This window comes from Rhinichthys klamathensis, unplaced genomic scaffold (assembly GCF_029890125.1).
Source record: "Rhinichthys klamathensis goyatoka isolate OS25496 unplaced genomic scaffold, OSU_Roscu_1.1 h1tg000222l_1, whole genome shotgun sequence".
NCBI classification, from domain to species: domain Eukaryota; kingdom Metazoa; phylum Chordata; class Actinopteri; order Cypriniformes; family Leuciscidae; genus Rhinichthys; species Rhinichthys klamathensis.
The window spans coordinates 83,349-105,488 of NW_026606746.1; the positions used below are offsets into that span (position 1 = coordinate 83,349).

Consider the following 22,140-nt stretch of genomic DNA (forward strand, 5'->3'; position numbering starts at 1 on the left):
TGCACAAAACAATTAGAGCTAATTGCAGGAGCAGTCTCGTAGGGCCAGGGCTAACATCACCTCTGACTGACAGGAAGAGAAACCAACTGCTTTGACATAGGCTCTCAAATCCTCCGTTTGGAACAAGTGTCAGTTCTGCAACAAGACGGTTTGGGTTTCAAAATGAAAAAGATCACTAGAATCTCCCTAGAGAGCCCATGACGCTTTTTAAAATTGATTTACACAGTCTCAAGTAAACATAACTTGAGGTGGTTTCCAATGGACCATTATGGTGTTTTTCACGCAATTTTGATTGAAAAGCATGATAGCCTTTAAAAAATGTATTAGACCTTGCATGTTTCCTTTTATTTACGACTTTAGTCCCACTGTATCCCATATGCTGTTTTTTTTGTTTACTACAGATATCATCCATGCTGCAACGCTGTTCAAAAGTTTGGGGTCAGTAAGATTTGTTAATGATTTTAAAACAAGAAAATAATCTTATGCTCACCAAGGCTGCATTTGTTTAATCAAAAATACAGTATATATAGTTTTTTTTCTGTATTTTTTTTAATATATATCGTATATCATCTAATATAACATATTAGAAGATCTTTTTAGTTTTATTTAATTTTATTACAATTTTAAGTAACCACTTTCTATTTTTAATACATTTTAAAACAATAGATTTTTTTGATGGCAAAGATGAATTTTCAGCATCATTACTCCAGTCTTCAGTGTCACATGATCCTTCAGAAATCCTTCTAATCGGCTGATTTGGTGTTTAAGAAACATTTCTTCTTATCAATATTGAAAACAGTTGTGCTGATATTTTTTATGGAAAACATAATAATTTTTTTCAGGATTCTTTGATGAATAAAATGTTGAAAAGAACAGTATTTATTTAAAATAGGTTATTTGTGCATTTTTTGTTTAACAAACATAAAAGTCTGTATTGGTACTTTTGTCAATGTGTAAAAAATGAATAAATCTTACCGAGTCAGACCTTTTGAACTCACTTGTATGTTAGTGCTTTAAGTTAGCCTGGATGCCAGCCCGAACCCCGCCCACAACATTTTTTGGTCGGGAAGTTTGGTCTGGACTCGCTCCATTGAGGAGTAATTATGATCAGTCAAAAAATGTTCGGGCCAATCAAATTGCCAGGGCGGGCTTTATACGATTATGGACAGATGATCTGCAGTTACGTAATCATCACGTTATCAAAGAGCGCTTGGGTTGAACTGGTTCAGTGTTGCCAACTTAGCGACTTTGTCGCTATTTTTAGCGACTTATCAGACCCCTTCAGCAACATTTTTTCAAAAAAGCGACTAGCGACAATTTTAGCGACTTCTTGGACAAACCTCAGTAACTTCCAAATGTTGCCAGTACTGTCCTGTGAGCGCGAGGTCTTGCTTTCTCCCTGTCGTCGCTGTCTCTAGCTGCGTCTCCCCTGTTGAGTGAATGGCTGAGAGGAGCGCATGGCCGCTGACAGACGCGAATGAGCAGTGTTTTTCCACGGACTTATCACTTATCTGCTTTTCTTTTGTTATATTTAAAGAATTTAGTTTGACCATTTTAATTTTATTTATTTTCTTGTGCTTACTTGTAACACTCACTATCACAGAGCTTAGTTCATCCGATTTCCTAACTTTCTCAATTCAGATAATGTTCCACATAGGCCTATAGAAAATGTAATCATTCACTATATTATAGCTACTCGTTCTATTGTCTGACAACAACAAAAATAGGAAATGAAAACAGCTTTATTTGACATTCGGCTATATTATATTAAATAGAGCATTAATTTAGAGAGAAAACGCACTAGGCTGACAAAACGCAAGTACGACGCCATGACGTAATGAATATGCTAATTGACGTATGACATCATCTAGCGACATTTAGGGAAGGCGTTAGCTACTTTCCTTTGAAAATAGTTGGCAACACTGAACTGGTTTCCCTCAGAGATAACTGCTGCTGGAGAACTGAGATGTATTCCGCTATCGCGTCTGTTGTAAAAGAAATCGACAGCGCATTCATTTTAATAGACGAACAGAGAACTGCAATCAAGGCAGTTGTCGATCGGAAAGATGTGTTTGCCGTCCTTCCTACGGGATTCGGCAAAAGTTTAATTTATCAGCTGGCTCTGATGGTCGCTAAGAAGATGGGACGCAATGAAAACCCTGTGGTCGTTGTGGTTTCTCCTTTGGTCGCACTCATGGAGGACCAAGTAAAAGAAGCAACACTCGTTATTTTACTTCTTCCAGCGTGCGTGCATTTGAGTTCTGTAGTTGACAACTTTGCTATGCAAGGTAGTTGACTTACTGCGTTGCTCTCATTGGTTGTCTATCCAATTGAGTGCAGAGTTTTTTTTTTTCCTGGTTCGGTTAAGACACGCCTCATAATCAAAGCCCTATGGAGCAGTATCAGACTCACATTCTGACTAGAATATGAGTATGACGAAGTCAGGCTAGCTTTAAGTTTGATAATGCCAAGTAAACAGTAATAAAAAGTAAGGAATTATGTACAACAAACCATCAAAATAAACCCAGTATGCAAACCATTGCCCTGAAATAGTTTATATTGACTCAAAAATTATCCCACTTATTACATGCAGTATGACCAAAATAAACCCTCAGTTGGACATTGATATTGTTTTTGATTTAAATATTTGTTTTGTGATGGAAGCCAACAGCAGCAAAATAGTCAAAATGTTGAAAGAAATTCAATTTCAAATGCAAGTCTACATCGAAATATGTTCAGAAAATGCTGCAAACATTCTACCTAGCACATCACTCCCTTGTTTTTTCTTGTTCTTCTTCCAAAACCTAGTGATCTGCCAACAGAGGAAGCATTTTCAGGCATCATTGGAGCGCTTCCAGTACGAAAGCTGTTCCAAAAGGTAAGCTTCAAAACTTAATTATGCTGCCTTCTTTTGGCCAGATTCTAAGACAGCATCATGTATCTTTTGTGGAGAATGCAATCCCATAATGCACTGCGACAAGCTCAGTGGAAAAAAATTAATCCAAGATGGCAGATGAGGAGAAATGTAGATTAAATATATATTGCATTCAGTGAAGTGTCAATAAAAATGGTTCAGTGTAATTCAAATTTAACCCAATATTTGTGTGTGATGTATTTTTATGTTTATTAGAGTATTGTGTCATTTGAAATCAATTTTAAATCAAGTCTCAATTGCAAAACTCTATTTATTTGTTGCATTGATTGCTATTGCCTAGAGAGTTTCAAATTACTTCCAAGACTATTTGGATGCTGACTTAGAAGGCTTCTGCCTATAGGCAGTAGGCAGTGTGGCAGCTCACAAGGTTTTGGAACAAAGCTCCTGTCTTTCATCTGCCTAGTGCTTCTTTCTCATTGTCTCTATCTCCTGTCTTTCTAATCTCGTCAAGCCTCTGGTCTTCAGCACACATCTTATCTCCCTGTGGATCACAAAGTTCAGAGAGAAAGATAGAAAGGTGTCCCTACTGCTTTAGGTTTGGAACAAGCCATTCTAAAGTAGAGAATATTCCAAGTGTCTGCAGAATAATAATAAATTCCACACAAAAAAGTGAGTGGACTTTTGCCATACAATGAAATTCATGCATAAGCTATATTTTTCTAGCTGCTAAACTGCTAAAATTTTGGGTTGGTGAAGCAATTGGCTTATGTCATGCACCTAAGGAAATTACAAGAATGACAATAAAGGCATGACAATTCAAATTTGATGTGTTTATGCTGCATTGTTATGGCAAAAAAAAATTAGACAAAAAGTTTAAATCAAGTGCAAAAAATGTCATGGTGTATGTAAGTGCATCTCCGAAAACCTTTTAGAACATGTCCAACATTTCACCCCAAAAATATATTTTGCTTAAAGCTGCAGTCCGTAGCTTTTTTGGGTTAAAAATTATCCAAAATAAATTTTTGAGCAAATACATAACCAGCCAGTGTTCAAAACTATCTGCTTGCCTTAGCTCGATTCAAAACGGTAAGCTTGTAATAATGTTTTTAACTCCAGTGGTACTGGTGGATTTCCGCGGGAGATTCAAGCATGTCTTTGCGTCATTACGTCACATCTGTACACATAAAGAAGGAGTCTCGGCTAGTAGGTGATGATGTTGGAGGAGGAGATTTATAGCCTTTTCTCACAGCACTTGATATAATTAAAGGTGACCTATAATTCAAAATTGAATTTACCTTGGTATAGTCAAATAACAAGAGTTCAGTGCATGGACATGACATAGAGTGAATCTCAAACTGGACTGTTTTCGCGTTCTCATTTAATTAACGTTGATGAAAAACACCCCTGAAAAACGGTCGGTTTTCCACACAATACCGACTGTGACGCAATAGTCGGGATGATTAATATGTACGCTTCCAAATATTTGCATAATGCCAGCCCTCAATGCCAGGCGGAACTGCGCAGCCGAAGCATGGCAGTGCTCAGTGTGGATGTACACATGAACACAAAAGTATTTTTTAGTTCCTTCATCTGAGCCTTTGAAGAAACAATGGGTGAATTTTATTTTCTCTGGAAATTTCCAAACATTTCACCGAGTGTTTCCTCAACTTGGGCCAATACAGAGCTGGCCTCGGATCGAGCTACCAAGCAACACTTTCTGATGTGTAATTGTTCGAGTTCAGACAGGTAATCTTTCTCTCAAAATCGTTCAATACTGTTTATGCATCAGTAAGTCAAACCAGTGACTAAAATATCAGCTTCACATCGTTTCTTTTAGTAGGATGAAAATAATCGTATTTAAATTGTGAACAAATTATATACAGAAAGCGATCAGAGAACAATCTTTCCACACAGCGCGAGTTTATCTGGACACTTGCCAAACTCGTTATGAAATCAATGACGCACGTTACTGCACAACGAAGCTCTTACTGTATTTACATCATCGTGTTTGCATTGGTGAAAGCAGAGAGAGTGCAGAAACTGCTTTGCAATGATAAGATCTTCAGTCTCGCGATCAACAGACTGTCATCTGCTCAATGCTCATCACGGCAACATTTTATGTGATGGGAATAGATCTAAATACTTTAAAAACATCTCACGATTCGTTAATCTCGATAGCTGTTATAGTAAAAACGTATAATAGCAGTAGTAAAAGTATTCGGGAGAGAGTTTCACATGTAATGCGTTGCTATTTCATATGCAAGCATGTCAGCCAATCACAGCAGTGGCCGCGGTTACACTGAATCCCACAGCAGACACGCCCCTTCAAACAGAGTGTTCAAATCAGAGGCTAAAAGCAGGCTAGGAAAAATGCCATTTATTTCTAAATTATGATTATTTTTTTATCTAAAAAACATACTATCATTATAAGGGTAACCCAGGAAACATTATAAAATAATAAAAAAAAACATTCTAGGGCACCTTTAAACTTTTCAATTTGATGGCGGATCCAGAAAGGTTCAAACGACAATCACCAGTGACAACTGAAGATTCACCCGATAACCCGTAAAATGCAAAAGACTTCAGAGTGGTTACAGAAAAAAAGAGACTGCAACCGGACCCATGCGAAACCAAGGATAAATATTGGAAGGGCATTAAATGTAGTCACAATGCTGCTGTTGAACATTAACAATGATGTTGTTAATATGAACAATTTGAGAAGAAAGTGTAATTTGCACGGTTTGACGTAATATGATAAGCAATCGTTAGATTTAATCAGCGCGATTTACTGCAATGCTTTTTTCCCTTAGTTGGTCAGAACAAAAGTGGATGCTACTTATGCCGAGTTCAGACTGCACGATTTTAGCCCCGATTTTGGCTCGCCGACAGGTTTTGAGAAATCGCCGACAAATGCCCGAAATCACAGGCAAATCGGTGCTCGTTCACGCGAGTGACAATCACGCAGTGTGAATTAGCAAAGACGCGATCTGAGAGAATCGCCGACGAGTCGCCGACGCCCGTGAGATATTTGGCATGCTAAATATCTGGACCTGTCGGCGATTCACAATCCTGGTGTGTGAATGTGTTCTGACTGAAAACTACATCGGCGATGACCGACAGCCAATGAGAGAGCAAGATACAGGGAGGAGGAGGAGTTATAGACCAGAATATCAGTATTTTAATAGATAGGCTTATATTTACAATTATATCAAACATAAACAAAGCACAAACATTTGCATGACCAGCAGCAACAGCAGGACATTTGCAAAATTATTTATTTACCCCCAACTCTATTTGCAAAACACAGTCCTTGCTCCGCTCGTCTTCCCAACCATTTCCTGCATAAACTGTTTATATATATTTTTTTTCATTTTCGCTACAAATCAGTGCACAGACAATTTGTAGGCTATCATTTTTAATAACAAATTCAGTGTCGCGCGAGAACTCCGGTCTCACGCACGCGTGATCTTCCGTTATTTCCTATCACTTCTCGCGTTTGTTTGGTTGTGAAACGTAGTTTGCGGACCAGGCAGAAGTTGTCGGCGATTCTTTCTTTTGTAAAGTCATGCAGTGTGAAACCTCCTGTCGCCGATCCATCGTGTGAACACAGCAGCAACTGAATGTTACCCCAGATAGTCATGCAGTGTGAAAACAACAGTGACCCGATTATTTTGAAAATCGTGCAGTCTGACCTCGGCATTACTTGTTCAGATGACATTTTCCAGTAAAAATTCTTATGTTGGTCATACTTCCAAAAAGTAAATCTGTGATTCTGAATGACAGTATCCACACCGGCGGTGACTGACAGCTGCACATTCTCCTCAAAACATCGGATTCATCCGCGCTGTGCCGTGCCGAGGCAATTGCAGATTTCGAACAGAGATGGCGACAAAGAGGAAAAACTGCGGACTGCAGCTTTAATTTATGCTGATTTAAATGTATATATATTATAAGACTAACCATGCAAAGTGAATACTGAGAATTAAGAAAGAAAAAAAAAGTATGCAGATGCATTATGGTATTGACAATTACATACATTTCCCTCCTAAAAATGTGACATAAAAAAAAAAAAAGGCTTCATTATTTTCTGCAAAACTATAAAATTCCTTTCTGCGAGGTTTCTGTGCTGCCTATGCTGAAGCCATAGCAAGCAGAAGTAATGTATGTCCATTACTGGAGGGAAATCTCAGATACAATTGCAAAAAACAGCCAAACTCACAGTAATAGACGCTTTCTCCAAAAGCATCATTCAATAAAGTGAAGGAGAAATCTCCCATCCTACGTTCAACATGTGCACGTGCAACAGGTTTATTCAAGAAGCTAATAGAAGTTTCCTCACCTCTTTCTGGTGATATTTAATGGCCAGCTTGAGTTTGGCCAAGTCTCGGCACTCTCGCGGGTCCAACTCCTCGCTTTGGTCATCACGGTGATTGAGGATGGTCTCCAGCTCACGGGAGCTACGTGCCTGGTCTAGCAGGTCTTTAGCAAAGAGCTTACACTGTTGAGAAAGCTCCTCGTACTCTTGTCGAAACTCGTTTTCCACTTTACTGAGCTCCTTCAGTTCCCAGCCCAATCTAAAGGCGGTTAGTATGGGATCCTCGCTGGAGAGGGCGATGAGAGAGGGGCTGGCGAGCGCTTTATAGATGTTGAGACGGGACCGAGAGTGACGCAAGCTGTCCACTTCAGAGCTGGACACACACTCCACACAGTCACAGCGGATCTGGTGCGGCCGAGGGATGGTGACTTTGCGTTGGACAAGGAGTTTGATGATCTCATAGTTGTTTGTGTGGGCGGCGAGCATGATGGGAGTGATGTCAGGTGTGAACTCGGAAAACTGGGCGTCCATCATTAATGATGGAACCTGAGAGAGAGGGGACAAGAACGAAAGTGTGAAAAACACAAGATTCATGGAGCGTTTCACCTGCACAAGCTGCTGAGAGTCTATCATTATGGCAATCCACCAACCTGCACTGCATGTAAACACAAACTAAAGCAGCAGAATACAGATGACTAGACAAGAGTGCAGCCAGCTGTCTAATATCACAGTTGATTGCTGTATCAGCCATAAGATTAAATTAAGAACAAATGGAGACTTTAACCAGTCCGTGAAAAAGGCCCTACAATAATCTGAAATAACGATAGCTGCGGTTGCCAGACCTTTAAAATAAAATAAAAATATTATTAATATAATATTAAAATAACTTCTAATAAAAACTAATACCTTTATAATACTGGCACCACCTTAAAACACAGTTGATAAAAAGAAAGCCACCATGATGAAGTTCAGCTTGAGGTAAATACTAAAATAGAAGGTACACATTGTCATAAATACATAAATGCAAAACACCATCATAGTAACAGATGACTAGATAAACAATAATTTAACAACATAGCCCTAATTTACAAAAATTAGATAAAACTCTACATTTTACAGTATTTTACTGTAAAATTACATGACTGTCCCATTCTATCTATTACAGTTTTTCACCGTATAGAGTAAGGGTCCTTACTGTACCTTTAACCAATGACTTTTAACGTAGCATTTTACCTTTAAAATTATGATCTCACATGTCTCCTCTGAGTAGGAATTGGGCAGGATTTCTTTTACTGTCTATGAGGATTGGTTGACTCTGTATTTTTGCATACGGTCTGTCAGTTCAAATAAACCTCACCCTAAAATAGTGCTGTACAAATTCAGTGCAATAAATGCTTGAGTCCAAGCGCTCACTGAAGCGTATCGCGTAACTTTTTTTTCTTCCTTTACTTGCTAACTTCCCTCCGTCTCGTGGACTCGGAAGTGCATCATTACTTGCGTTGCACGAGTGCCCACTACTGGCGGAACTAGTACATAAGGTTTAAAAGGAACGCACTAAGCCCTTAATTCATTATGGAGCTGATTTATTCTCTCATTATTTATTGATTTATAATGATTTATTATTTAATCTCAATATAATTAATGTAAATTATACACTATTATGCGATTAATTCTCAAAATATTTAATATTTATTATACACTACAGTTAAGCGTGATCGCTATGACGACAATCAAGTTGAATTGTGGGATAAAGAGCTGCTTGAAGTGTACATCGGAGTAGATTGGCTCCTCGGTCAAAATCGAGGGGACAAGGGCCTATCCACATAAACTTCCCTCACCCACTTGACAAAGTGGAACTCACTTCAAAATTGTGGCACTTAGTAGTTTGCGAGTGTATGTCTAAAATCGAAGTTGGACGCACCGGATGAATAGGACTTTGAATAGGACAATGAATAGAACTCAGTCAATAAAACGTTCAGAGCCGTTACTGGGTTCACAATTGAACTATTAATAACCGTGACTCCAATTCAAAATAACTTAGGAACCAATAATAATTCCTAAGTAAAGTTAAGAATAACTTAAGTTACTAATAATAACTTAGGAACTTACTCTTTGATGTAAACATTTAGGTTCGTAATTAAAATATAAGGCTCGTAAAAAAAAAAATTTGGTTACTGCCTGGAACAACATGAGGATGAGTAAATAATGAGAGAATTTTCATTTATTTCGGATTTTAGAATCGAATAAAAAACAGAATAAAGAGAGAGGGAGTGGACCAAATACACAATATGTTAGCGGGAGTAGCTAAGACTGGAGCTTTATATTTTGTCGCATGTTTTCAGAGATGAAAGAAGAAATGTCAATTTGACAGAAATGAGAAGTGGTTCCAGAATATGGTGCGAGACAGTTCAAGGCCCCGCCTCCTCTGCCTTTCACTCCTCCCCTCACAAACAGGGAGGCTACGCAAGAGACATGACAGAAAGACTGTTTACAGGATGAGTGAACAAAAGAAACAAGCGATGATAGAGGAGAACTGCTTATATATCATGCTGTCCTTGCAACTGCCAGAAAGATGAACCTCGAGCCAGTTAGAGCCTTTCCTATCTTTCATCTTTATCTTTGTCTTTCACACCATGTGTATCTTTTCTCCCCATCGATCACATCCACAGTCATTCAGAGGTCTTCCCATGAACCTTTTTGTAATTCCTTCATTTTTTACACTGATTGTTTACCTTTGTTTAGGAGTCAAGGGCTTTACTTGTAAGCACAGATGACTACATGTGAATACACAAACACACTTAAAAGCATATCATATGCATGATGCCATTTATCAATTTTTAAGTGCCAGTATATGACCAAAATACTCAATCCTATCATAAAGACAGCCATATCTGCCATGAGAACATTACAGAAATATGATTTGTGGTATGGCGGTGCTACAAGCCAGTGATTAAGTGAGGTTTGCAAAGGCATTTTATTTTGAGATTTATTTTCAGTCCATTAGTATAGCAGTCCTCACCCAGAACTCCCAAGTGGCTGCAAGGGTTGCTATAGTGATAGCAATGCAAAATAGCCCATGCTCTGCGAATGGCATGCACATGGTACATGGGCTAGATTCCAATTTAGGCCCCACGGCACTTCAATCTCACTTGATGTATCTGCACCAACGGAGTTCACTTTAAAAAAACAAATAATAAAGCAAAAAGAACAAACCTTGCTACCGGCTTTATTTCCCCTAATGCTTGTTCCCTCTAACATCAAAAGTATAGGAAGCCCGTGCTTCTCTTCTGAACAGTATTAGTGATGTAGCACTTCACTTCATAAAACTGTGTATGTCTAATCCAAGAGGGAGCACCAAAGCTACCGGGAGCTGCATAAACATCATCGCTGCTCACTTGTAAGTCAGTGAAGCTGTAGAATTACAAAAGAGCTATAGAATAATTCATGTCTCCTGCATCTTCACTCTAATGGGGCGGTCACTCTAGACTTTGAGCAAATTCAAACATATAATAAGCAATATGAAATTCAAATATATAACATAAAATATATAATGCGCTTTTCTAAAACCCAAAGCACTAATGTTTTCTTGGTTATTGTGAACCTTGCAGAAAACATTAAAGGGACCTATTATGCCCTTTTCACAATATGTAATATGAGTCTCTTGTGTCCCCAGAATGTGTCTGTGAAGTTTCAGCACAGGTCATTTTTTTATAGCTTGTCAAATTTGCCCCTATATGGGTATGAGCAAAAACACGCCATTTTTGTGAGTGTCTCTTTAAATGCAAATGAGTCCCGGCCCTCTTTCCAAAAGAGGGCAGAGCCTTTACAGCTCGCACTTCAGATACTTCAGCAACAACAAAACTGGGGAATGTCACGCAACCAAAATGTCAGAAATTGTCAGTAGCGCTGTTCAGCCTTACATGTTCGACCCAGAGTTGGATACTGATGGAGAAACTCAGGAAGAAGTTACAACTTTTAGAAGTTTCTGGATAAATGTATATAGTTGTTGTGGAGTTAAGGCGAGACACGGCAGGCAAAAACATTGATTTTTCATGCAGTGATCAGTTTTGAGATTTTGGGCTAGTTTACTCCTTCAATATGACGTTCTTTCAATCTGCTATAAAGAAAACGTTGAAAATATACATTAAGATGTTTATTTTATTACATTTTGTCTACTTGCGACAGTAAGTTTCTCCCGAATTTACCAAGAAGTTAGCATTCCAGCGCGACATGCCGCGTTCCGTCTGTTTACTGAAGTCTGTCATGAGAGGTATCGCTGTAAAGCTCTGAGTCTCCTGCACAACCTTATGTAACCCAAATATGGGCATTTCCTTTCTATCAGTAACCAATCGTGAATGTACAAAGGGTGATTTAAAGAAATGATGAAATCTCATTGGCTACTGCTGGTTTCTGCTAACGTGATTCGCTCAGACGCATCACGTGGTGTACTCTGCCAATGTTAATTCATTGAGTTACTGCAGTTGTAGGCTTTAAATGCCTGCCATGTTATTAAATAATCAGTTTTAATGAGCTTGAAATATTATATATTATTATTACTAAGGGCCTGAGCATTTATTCTGTTTTTGAGCATTTTTTTCCAATTGAAATGTATTAAATTCCCTACTTAAATCTTTAAATGCCTTTTTCTCAAAATTAGTTTTTTGTCATTCTCCAGTAGAAACATCTCAGTCTATGTAGCACCTATGTACACCAAACTTTCCAGTTATACACTTAGCAGTATTCTGAAGATATTTTCAGAGGGATTTGTTAATAAATCATTCCTGGCCTGATTTACGTGACATTTTAATCCAAAAATGATGGCGAAAATCGATTTTTTAAGGCTATGGACAGTATATTTTGATTTCCTAGGTAATGAAAGCATATATCCTCAAATCCCTCTGAACTTTTATTTTCATCTTGTGTGTAAACAAAATGAAAAAAGAATTTTGCACCTGGCTTTATCATATGTTCAGATCTATCTACCGGAAATATATGCAAAATCCCGCATATTTAATGAGATAATGCCTAATTTGCATAATTAAACATACAAATTTCAAAAACTTGTAGTACATTTTTTTTTATATACTTGTGTAAGTAATCAACTGAGGAAGTTTCATGGTGATGTCTATTATTTTAAAATTTTACCCTATTCACCTGTAGTGTCTCGCCTTAAGTTGATTCAACTAATCGACTAGCATGTACAGTCATGTTAATCTTTAGTGCAAAATCCAGCATTGAACTGACCCTCATTTGTGAAGCAGTCAGGTGTAAAATGATTTGCGCAAATATATAACAATAACGACTTTCTTAAGAATTAAATTCAACCACGGTGTCCTCAGTGGCTCAGACTGGCAGTCTATGGACACTCTTATGTTTATTGGTACATCCAATATCAGAACATTTGTAATGTTTAACATTGTATTATCTCTAGCTGCTGCAGCGAGGAAACAGAAATGGCGGACTGTTGCGGCTCACTCAGGGTAGTATCTATGCTAATAGGGCAGACCGTCACCAGTCATGGGTGGGGCTTCCATCTATTCTTACGTATAGAGTAGGGGGAAATCTAGAACCGCTCGTTTGGAGAGATTGTTTATGATTTATGGGGATTATAAAAAAAGGAGTGGGTGAATTTTTACCATTATAGGCTGGTTGTTTACACACACTGTGGACACACATCTGAGTTCAAACACCTTATAAAAGTGAATTTAGCATAATAAGTCCCCTTAAGGGAATGTTTTCTGTATTTTATAATTTTTCAAGTGTTATGGGAACATTACTTTTCCAAACAAATGTTTATGTACCACATGTTTGCCATGTACCACTTGCAGCAATTTGTAATCCTCCCTCTAAACAAGTGGAAAACGTGTTTAGAATAATATTACTGTTCACAGTACATTATACACTAGCAAGCAAGCTACAACCAGATTTCAAAAGACCACATAAAATGAAATGACAAGCTCAGTTTTCTTTGCCTTGTGACATATTGATGAGCTCATTCCAAATAAGAAAATAATTGTCAGTTTAAAGGGATAATTTGAAATTATATATATATTATACTGTATATAGGTTGACATCATGTTGGGGGGGAAAAACTGGATATTCCTTTAAAAATAATCCTGCTTGTACAATTTACATAATTAAAATAAGCTAATAAAAACTATTCTTGAACAAGCTATCACAATTTATTTTTACAGCATGCAGTCTGTTTAAATTTGTTAAACAGAAGTTTACTCAATCCATTAATCCTCTCCGTGAATATTTATCATTGGCAGTAACACTGCATTACTGAAAAAGGACAGATGATTTCCAGTTTCCAGTATATGCTTATCATGGGACTGGCTGGGGCGAGTAAATATTGAAATGAAGTCTTAGAAATGGGAGATTGATAAACATGCTGAAACAATAAAAACATTCAACATTTAAAACATTAAAAAATTCAGATTCTGATGATTCCTCTAGAAAAGCAGCGTGCAGCTCTTCATTAAGATCTCATGACTGACTGTGATAGTACAGGCCATCGCCTCGTTCAGATAATGTTGCACAATTAAAATGAAAAAATGACACACATAGTATCATGTAAGTCTAAATAAACTGTTTTACAGATTGACGTTTATTGTAAGGTTCAAATAAGTTTAACTTCTTGTCTAAATTGCGTCTGACCATTATTTTCTGACAGCCACGCAGGGGATTTATATGACGTCCACCTGTGAATGCAGACACGATGGCTGGATGGCGTTTACATTACTCTGAGATCCGATCACAATGCATCCTCGACTACCTCCGAACCTGGACACGCTGATCGGATAACATTCCGATCAGAAGTGCGTTTACACTTGTCTTTTCAATGTGTATGTGTGGACAACATCCGGATACAGGTCACATGTTAATGTCAAGTGTAAAGGCAGCCTATGTGAGATAAGACTTGATAAAGTGTAAATCGAAGCAGCTGCGCTCTAGCCTGACTTCGTCATACTCATATTCTAGTCAGAATGTGAGTCTGATATAGCCTGGTTAAAACCAAACCATTCTCAGTTGTAACTGAGTTATGGTCTGGCAAAGCGTCATAGACAAATCATTTCCAGAGGGGCGTCACCAACGGACGTCGCGGATAGACCTAAAACCAATCAGAGCGATGAAGGAGATGACGTATGCAGAGCGGCGAAGAAACATCTCCGAGTGTCGTTCTTTGCTCGGTTTTTAACAAAAAGGAAGCGTTCAAATCGCTTAAAACAGACGCGATAGCTGATCCGAACGAGTGATGTTCGACGGCGGCATCCATCTTTGTAAGTTAGGCTACAAAGTTTGCTTCAAAATCCCAGCGCTGTCATCATCGTGTAAAGCCCGCCCCAACGTTTCTGATTGGTGCCTCGATTTCGACGGATTGGAAATGGGCTTGAATGAGCTCTTTGCCAGACTAACTTTCAGAGCAAATCTAAATTTGCCGGAAGATGTCTGGGTTTACCCAGGCTAAGTCTGATACTGCTCCATAGGGCTTTGATTATGAGGCGTGTCTTAACCGAACCAGGAAAAAAAAACTCTGCAAACTGAATTAAGTTCAGTGAATTTGTAAAGAATTATAAAGACTTGAATTCAATGGAATTGCACTATATGAAAAAATATTTTTTTAAAATATTTAGTGAGTTTCTGCAGATTCTGCATTTCCTGTGCTTGGCTTTACCTCATCTATTCACCCGGAGATGGGAGTGATTTTATGTGCATAATTGATTCTACCCCTAAAAAAGTGCATTCATAACCTCAAGCAATGATAAATTCATAGTGATAGCTTTTGTGTGCATGTGGCTTCCTTCTGGCACTGTGCTGTACAAATCGAACCCCGGTTCACAGTGAATACCGCTGTCACATGCCCTTTTTCAGAGTATATGCTAGCAGAACTCTCTTGAAGTTACATTCCCCTTCATCCTCCACTGGCTACGAAATCAAGCATGCCACAAAACACGAACTGTGAGAATACAGGAACGCAAGCATTTCAGGTTAATCTTACCATTGAATGAGTGGAAAGATTAGAGGATAACAAAATGCAATCCAATAAAGATTTGTCATGCTACGTGAGGTGAAAATCAAATCTGAAAGATAAATCTCTGCCATCTCATCTTTTCTATTAGCTTTGGAACACCCACTCATCCGAACACATGCACAGAGTACAACCACAAATATGAACAGTTCCCACCTGCATGCACACTGTTCAATAACAGACACTCACTCCATACACACTAACAACGATTAGGCATTGCATAAGAAGGTGGACACTGACAAAATGCATATGAAAATTCTATATTTATATATATTGTGTCATAACCAGGTGCATTGGGAATGAAGAACTGGTTCTTATTCAGTATCAGTTCCATTTTTTAAAAACGTACCCCAACCACCCATTGTCCATGTCACGGACCAAACAGTCCGGCAATGAGGAGAACAGGAGTTTTTGTTGAAAAATAGGGTTTTGTTTTATTTACCCAAAAAATATTAAACAATAGAAACCAAAATGTTAGCAACAAGGCCTATAAAAGAGGTCAACAAAATATAAGTATACTCAAAACAGCATACAACAAAACAAGATATGAACTAAACAAACTGACCTGCCTAAATGAGACACAAGGGAACATATATAGTGGCTTGGCCAAACCAATTTACACATAAGGGGAAACAAAATGGACGACAAATACCACAAGTACAAAGTAACACAAACTAAATCCAAAACCCCCCTCCGACATGCCAGCACATGGTATGTCTTAATTGGCAGGCCACAGGATATCACAGTCCTCCACCCTTGGCCACGCCTTTCTTCCCCCAGGACAGATCTCTCTCCAACATGGTAACAAAGAAACAATAATTAATCGAACAGAAAATGTTTACATAACCCTACAATGTGAAAATGTGTGCACTCCATTTAAACAGTGTATGGCTAAAGCAAATAAATGTATATTATAATTGAAATAAACTATATGATCTGTGTTTTGAAATCATGAATTGTTTGGGGTGTGGCTAACTGCAAAAAATAACTTAACCTGCATGCTTAACCCATGTGTGCTGGTATTACCATTGCTGGCTGTTACCCGGCCTTGCCTGTGTGGCCTTGGGCCATCACACACGGGCCATCACACCCCCCCAACCCCCCCCCAACGAGGCGTGTTACCAACGAGTAATCCGGCCATTAGTGTCCTTCATTCGTTCCATCCACTGAAGAGCTTTGTGGTCTGTCTCAAGGGTGAATTCTCTGCCCAGGAGGTAATAACGGAAGGAGTCGAGAGCCCACTTTATAGCCAGCGCCTCCTTTTCCACTGTTGAATAGCGCACCTCTCTGGGGAACATTTTACGACTGATATAGGCAACTGGATGGCGGTCATCTGGTGGTCCCTGGAGAAGCACCGCCCCCAGACCCCTATCGGAAGCATCTGTTTGCAGAATAAAGTCGTCATCAAAGTTTGGACTATACAGAACTGGTTCCTTACTTAGTGACTGCTGGATGTCCTGGAAAGCTGCCACTGCCTCCTCCGTCCACTGGATCTGGTTGGGACACCGAGATCCTGTCATGTCTGTGAGAAGAGCTGCTCTATTGGAGAACTGTGAGATGAAGCGGTGATAGAAGCCTGCCATGCCCAAGAAAGACCGAAGTTGCTTCCTTGTGTATGGCAACGGACATGACTCTATGGCCTGGACCCCATTTCCAATGATGTGACCAAGGTACTCTGTCTCTGCAGCAGCGAAGACACACTTTGATGCATTTATGGTCAGCCCGGTAGAATGGAGACGATCCAAGACAGCTTGCAGATGTTCCAAGTGGTCCTCCCAGGTGGTACTGTAAATGACAATGTCATCCAGATATGCAGCTGCAAAATCAGTGAAACCACACAGTACCTGGTCCATGAGCCTCTGGAAGGTGGCTGGAGCCCCATGCAAACCAAATGGCATGACAGTAAACTGGAAGAGACCCCATGGAGTCCTGAAGGCTGTCAAATACCTGGACCGCTCAGTGAGTGGAACCTGCCAGTAACCCTTACACAGATCTATTGTGGTCAAGTACTTTGCCTTCCCCAATTGTTCCAACAATTCATCAATTCTCGGTGTGGGATATGAATCAAACTGAGAAATGGAATTCAGGTACCTAAAGTCAATGCAAAACCTCATGCTTCCGTCCTTCTTTGGCACCAGGACCACTGGGTTACACCACTCACTTCTTGAAGACTCAATAGCCGCGTTTCCACTGACGGGCCAGGGCCGAGCCGTGCTAGTGCGTACCAGGGCCAGTCGCGTTTCCACTGTCACTTCCGGGGCTTGATCGGGGCTTACTCGGGGCCAACGGCCAGGATTTCTGGCCCGTCGAATACCTTGGGCCAAAGCGGGCCAGCTCGGGCTAGAGGAGTGGTTACGAACAGAGGCGGGGTTTACCTGAGTCTGGAGACGACAGCGCTGGATGATTCTGTCAGCATTAAATAGGCTACTTTTAAAATAGTTTAACTCACTTTCATGTTTGAATGCCTTCTGTTTGTGATCCGATTTGGATTCTGATCACCGTAGCTATAAGGTAGAAATATTTATACGCGATGCAAAAGACTATGCGCGCATTGCGCGCTAACCATTACCATAGTAAACATAGTAAACGCTTGAAGATACGCATAGTAAAAAAACATGGTGAACGCTTGATGAAATCAGACCAATCATAAGGCTATCACAATCATGTTTTTATTCTATCTGTCAGTAGCCTACGTCTCGCTCTTTATATACCGGACTATCATAAAAAAGCTACTTTTTTTCGGGAGCTTCCTCTGTTTCTCTGACTGAAAATATAGCCGAGTCGAGAGAGTGCTAAAGCTCCGCATGTCGTGTTTTTGGTGGCATATATTTGTAGAAAGTATCATTCTTTCTAAATGTGATATATGTCCTGTAACTACCAAATAAACAGAAACAGCCTCGACTGAATAATGTAAGTGTCCTCTTTCTTTTGTGAAATAGACCTAACAGTAATTTATTTCTGTGTGACTAATGTGCAATTTTGACATAACTTAATTCATTATGATCAATGTATCACTTTTTATTGTAAACCTGTGGTAAAACATTGATGCTTGGGTTTTAAATATTCAAGTAAACAACAAAAATGCCAGCAAACCGCCGCTTTTATCATGTTTGTTTTGCGATGCACGCTCTTTCCAGTGATTTCATTCTGATTAGTTTTCTGATAAAACTTCCATTTGTTGGTGAAATGATGGGTTAGTGTGACGTTGTTTCAGAGAGGCGTGTTACGGGCGTGTTTTAGTGACGCGCTGTGGAGCTTCTGGCCCGGCAGTGGAAACGCAAGCCAGGTGCTACTGGCCCGAGGCTATTAGCCCGGCACGGCCCGTTTAAAGCCCTGGCCTAGCACTGGCCCGACAGTGGAAACGCGACTAATGATCCCCAGGGACAGCATTAGGTCTATCTCCTTCTTTAGTGAGGCCAGCAGGCGTTCAGGAATCCTGTAACTAAGTCTCCTCACTGAAGCACCCTCCTTAACAATAATGTCATGTTCAACCGTATCGGTCCTCCCAGGATTCTCCTGGAATACTTCGTAATTACAGATTTCTCTCACCTGACGCTGCTTTTCTTCGGAGAGGTGGTTGAGGTTGTGGTCCCCTGAAACCCCAGCTGAAGGCAAGTACTGTTCGTCCACTTCCTCCTCCTCTTGCACACCTTTAATAAGCATCACTTTTTGTTCAGGTCGCTGCACCCACTCCTTCAGGAGATTTATGTGAAGTGTCCTGCTTGACCGCGGCAGCCCTGGGGTTGCCACCTGGTATGTGGTGGGCCCAAGTTTCTTTAATACCGCAAACGGCCCCTGCCACTTTGCCAGGAGTTTGTTGTCATCACTGGGGAGGACCACCTTCTGTCCCGGGTTGAAAGATCTCTGCCGGGCTGACCGGTCATACCAGGACTTCTGCTGTTGCTGGGCCTCCACCATATGTGATTGGGCGAGTTCGCTCATCCTTTCCAGCCGCTCTCTCATCTGAACAACATGGGATATTATATTAATTGATTCCTGTTTCCCTTTGCCTCCCTCCCAAATCTCTCTCAGCAGCGAGAGAGGACCTCGTACTTCATGCCCGTACAAAAGTTCAAAGGGAGAAAAACCAGTGGAGGCTTGGGGTACTTCCCTGTAGGCAAAGAGAAGATAAGGCAGCCACTGATCCCAATCTGTACCACTGTCGTTGACAAATTTCCGGAGCATCTGCTTCAGGGTCTGGTTAAAGCGTTCTGTCAGTCCATCTGTTTGAGGGTGATACGGCGTGGTTCTCAGGCTCCTTATACCGAGTAACTGGTACACCTGTTTTAGCAGTGTAGACATAAAGTTAGTTCCCTGATCAGTTAGTATTTCAGAAGGGAGACCCATTCTGGAAAAGAACTGCACCAAACAGAAAGCCACTGATTTTGCTTTTATAGACTTAAGTGGAAAAACTTCAGGGTATTTTGTAGCATAGTCTGTTATGACCAGCATGTACCGGTTCCCTAATTTACTCCTCTCAACAGGACCCACAATATCCATTCCCAAGCGCTCAAATGGGGTGCCAATGATGGGTAAGGGTCGGAGAGGAGCTTTGGAGGGAGTTTTAGCTGATGTTACTTGGCACTGAGGGCAGCTTCTACAGAATTCAGCTACCTCTCTGCTTAAGCCAGGCCAGTGAAAATGACGTTTGATGCGTGCTGTAGTTTTGTGCTTACCCAGGTGGCCAGCCCAGGGAACAGAGTGCCCCATGGTGAGTATGGTATGTCTAGTCGCTTGGGGAGCCACTAACTGCAACACTGACCCTTGTTGACGGTAGAGCATGCCATTTTGCAGAATATACTCATCTTTGTTGGAGTCTTGCCCAGCTCCTGGCTCCTTTCCCTCTACTTTCTGAAAGAGAGACACTAAAGATGGATCAGCTTTCTGCATTTCGATTAGGTTCTCTGGTATTTGAAATCCTAAGGGTAACTCTGGTTCAGGATGGGTTGGTGGTTTCACCACTGTATGTTGGAACTTCTCCTGCCGTCTCTGTCTGCGAGTTTTCCGAGACTTCCCGGATGCTGGTTCCAACTCCTCATTGTAGAAAGGCAGGGTACATAGAGTCTCAGAGTAGTCATTGGATTTCGTTGCCTGTGCTCTGGTAACAACTGCATTACATTTTCGGCGTTGGTCTGACTCTAACAAATCAAACAGCACTGGGGGGTCTCTCCCTAGCACAGCAGGAAAAGGTAAGCCATCGACAACCCCAATATTCAACAGGTAGGTTTGCCCATCTACTTTTATGTACATGTCAGCTGTTGAATAGCTCTTTTCATCCCCATGTACACAACAGATAGGTATGGTGTCTTCTGTGCTAATTATATAGGGAGGTACAAACTTCCTGTGCACAAGTGTCTGATCACTTCCGGAATCAAGCAGAGCCTTGAGCATTATCCCATTAACTTCAATGTTTTTCATTTTAATAGACTGGACCTTCTTGAGCTCAGGTTCCTCCTGAGTTCGTGGTACAAAGCACATCTGAGTCATGTTAACTGAGTTTTTAGGGCACATAGGTTTCGTATGGCCTTCTACTCCACAAAAATAACAGATTGGCTTCCTCCCTAAGGATTTTACTGGTCTGTTAGCTGGTTGGCTTTCCTTCATGGGGAATTTACCCACCCCGGTGCCTGGATCGTGTGTTGGTTTGCGATTATCCTTCGCAGTTCTCCATGAGTTATAAGTCCATGGTTGTCCCTTCTTTCGGGCAGCCACAAAAACCTCAGCCAGTCTAGGAGCCTCCATGGCTGAATTTGGGTCGTGCTCTCGGACCCAGACCTGCAGCTCAGGAGACAACATTCTCAGATACTGCTCTAGTATCATCACTTCGCCAATTTCCTGGATGGTTTTACCCTTAGGCTGGACCCACTTTCCATAAAGCTCCTTGAGCCTTGCATACAACTCCTTGGGGCTCTCATCAGAGTTCACCTCTGTGGAGCGGAATCTTTGCCTGTAGGTCTCAGGGTTAATGTCATATTTAGCAAGAATGGCTGATTTTACCTGATCATAGTCAAGGGAGTCATCACTGTCCATATGAACATATGCACTTCTAGCTTTGCCAGTTAGTAATGGAATTAACTGAAAAATCCAATCAACTTTCTGCCACCTGCATGCTACAGCAATGCGTTCAAATGTAATGAGGAAATGTTCAATGTCATCATTATCAGTTAATTTTTCCAACCTGGGCTTATGTTGTGAGCAAGACTGACCTACCGAGGCCCCTGTTTGAGTGGTCATCATGGGCTCAGCTTGGTCTGGCAGAGGGTGCATAGTGGATGATTGAACCTCCCTATCTGGAGGATCAGAGTCGTCCGAAAGTGGATTTGGCACCACAGATGTCCGGGCCTGAACTTCTAACTGCAAAAGCTGAAACTGGTGTTGAAGAGCTTTAAAACGTTGTTCTTGTCTCACAGTTGCCTCATTCTGCTCTCGAGCCTCCTGCTGCCCCATGTGCGCCTGAAAAATGGCCATCAAGTCAGAGAGAGTTGGCTCCTTACCCTCTGTGTCCTCAGCCCCTCCTGAGGCTCCACCTTCTTCCTCTTCACTGGCTTGCTTCTCCAGGGCCACTGTAGACACACCAAGTCTTTTTCCACCTTTTCCCTTTATCATCTTTCTTCAGTGTTGGAGGGATCACCAACCAAAGAATCCAAAAAAAACTGGAAAAGGGAAGAGCAGAGAGAGAAAAAAAAAATCCTGTTTCCTCAACTGGATAATCCGACCGCTGCCACCAATTGTCACGGACCAAACAGTCCGGCAATGAGGAGAACAGGAGTTTTTGTTGAAAAATAGGGTTTTGTTTTATTTACCCAAAAAATATTAAACAATAGAAACCAAAATGTTAGCAACAAGGCCTATAAAAGAGGTCAACAAAATATAAGTATACTCAAAACAGCATACAACAAAACAAGATATGAACTAAAC

At 40.5% G+C, this 22,140-nt stretch overlaps 1 protein-coding gene across 3 annotated transcripts in view; it reads right to left on the minus strand.

The window, feature by feature from the left end:
- trpc5a (transient receptor potential cation channel, subfamily C, member 5a) overlaps window positions 1-22,140 on the minus strand; it is an 82,162-nt gene that overhangs the window by 42,513 nt on the left and 17,509 nt on the right. For all 3 annotated transcript variants that reach the window (XM_056264532.1, XM_056264533.1, XM_056264534.1), the window contains exon 3: window positions 7,215-7,736. In XM_056264532.1, the coding sequence (XP_056120507.1) occupies window positions 7,215-7,736 (522 nt within the window). The remainder of the gene's footprint in view (window positions 1-7,214; window positions 7,737-22,140) is intronic.